At 55.1% G+C, this 1,719-nt stretch overlaps 1 protein-coding gene across 1 annotated transcript in view; it reads left to right on the top strand.

Annotated features, from left to right (window-relative positions):
- LOC104979906 (plasma membrane calcium-transporting ATPase 3-like) overlaps positions 1-1,719 on the top strand; it is a gene marked incomplete at both ends in the record, with an annotated part of 9,068 nt that overhangs the window by 4,756 nt on the left and 2,593 nt on the right. Inside the window, one exon of the mRNA XM_010828460.1 lies at positions 967-1,074. Coding sequence (XP_010826762.1) covers positions 967-1,074 — 108 coding nt within the window. The remainder of the gene's footprint in view (positions 1-966; positions 1,075-1,719) is intronic.

Raw genomic sequence — 1,719 nt, 5'->3', positions numbered from 1 at the left:
CAGAGCTGACCTCACAGGTTTTCTCACAGGTTTGCCACTCCCATATCTAGCACTCGATTCCTTGGCAAGAGGCCACCCTAGCTCCAGAAGTTTCCTGTGGTGATTCTCCCTGTGCCAGGCTGGTCACTCAGCTCTCCAGGAGGTGCTGAGCATTCAAAATCAGGGCATACTGATAGAAAATGTGAGGCAGAGTGAGGCCAATAGGCCAGTTTTTTTTTTCTTGCAGTTTTCAGAGGAAGGCCTGCCACACCATGGGAACACCTGGGGAAGCACCCAGGCTTCTCGGGAGGCAGAGGGAGAGTGGGGAACGGAGGCAGGACCTATGACGTTGGGGGAGCAGGCTGAGGGTCTGATGGTATGAATAATTTCTGGGCTCTGGGGTGTATGGCTGTCTACCTCATGGTCTAAGACCTGGCCCCGGGTAGTTAAAGCAGGAGGACACTGGCCTGGAGGGTGAGAGTCCAGGTACAGAGGGAGTTGGAGTGCAAGCTCAGGACCAGTTGGTCTGGAGTTGGAAAGCTCGCCCTTGGGAAGAGGCCACCTCCCATGGAGCAGTGATGAGGCTGAAGGAGGCCCATTGGAGTGTCCAGCACCTAGCACATTCAGACACCATGTCCACAGAAGCTGGGGACTTGGCTAGCACAGCCAAGCCACACCTGCATGCTGGAAAGAGGATGGTCCAGGGCACCAGGGTCAGCAGGCTCCTGGCAATAAGCAAGGCCCTGAGCCCAACTGGCACGACACCCACAGCCTGTGGTCAGCTGGTCTGGGAAGCTTTTTTTTAAGCACTGGCTGAGGGGGAGATGAAGGGAAGGAGCCTGGAGAAAGGAATTCTCCCATGAATGGCCTGTCTATCTGGGTGAATCAGGAGGCCCTCTGACTCCCTGAGCTGGGCCCACAGGCAGGGGGGACCCGAGGGCTAGAGGGGCTGGCTGGGGCCACCTCTTGCCCACCCCTCTCCCACAGATTGTCATCGTCCAGTTCGGTGGAAAGCCCTTCAGCTGTTCCCCACTGTCCACGGAGCAGTGGCTCTGGTGCCTGTTTGTCGGTGTTGGGGAACTGGTCTGGGGACAGGTAAGCATCTGCCTCTGCCACTTTTCCAGCCCTGTGCTCCCTTCCCAATTGTCTGAGTAAGTGCAGACAGCCCAGGGGCTCCTGTCTTGCCTCTGGGACAGGCCATGACCTAGGTGCAAAGCCACAAGTGACAGTATCAGTGGAGAGCATGCAAACGAGCATGGCCGGGATGTGACCGACCCTGGTAAAACCACCTGCCACTCCCTTTTCCACAGTAGGAGTTGAAAATTGTGCTTTAGAATTGGGTAACTTGGAAGATGCTCACATATTTGAAGCTACACAATACCTCTGTGAACCTTCAAGAGGACAAGAGAACATCTCAAGGGAAATGAGGAAATCCTCTGAGCTGACAGCGGGCAAGTCTCACACTTCTGGCTCTGTGGCTGCAGCTAAAGCTAGTTCCTAGTGCCAAAGGTTACATTAGGAAGAAAGGGCTTGGGTACTGGGGCTGGGCAGAGGCCAGGAGGGGCCAGATCAGGCCCTGGGAACACAAGAGGACCCTAAGGATATTTCTCCAGAGTTCTAGAACATTGGTGTAGGAGGCTGAGTCCAGTATGTACTTTATCCTGTGTCTCAGGCCACCTCAGGCCACCACATCAAAGTATCATAGACCGAGCAGCTTCAACGTCAGATGTTACTGTCTGG

This window comes from Bison bison, unplaced genomic scaffold (genome assembly GCF_000754665.1).
Source record: "Bison bison bison isolate TAMUID 2011002044 unplaced genomic scaffold, Bison_UMD1.0 scf7180017858625, whole genome shotgun sequence".
Taxonomy (NCBI): domain Eukaryota; kingdom Metazoa; phylum Chordata; class Mammalia; order Artiodactyla; family Bovidae; genus Bison; species Bison bison.
The sequence above is the reverse complement of the archived record's forward strand: the minus strand, read 5'-3'. Positions and strand labels throughout refer to the sequence as shown.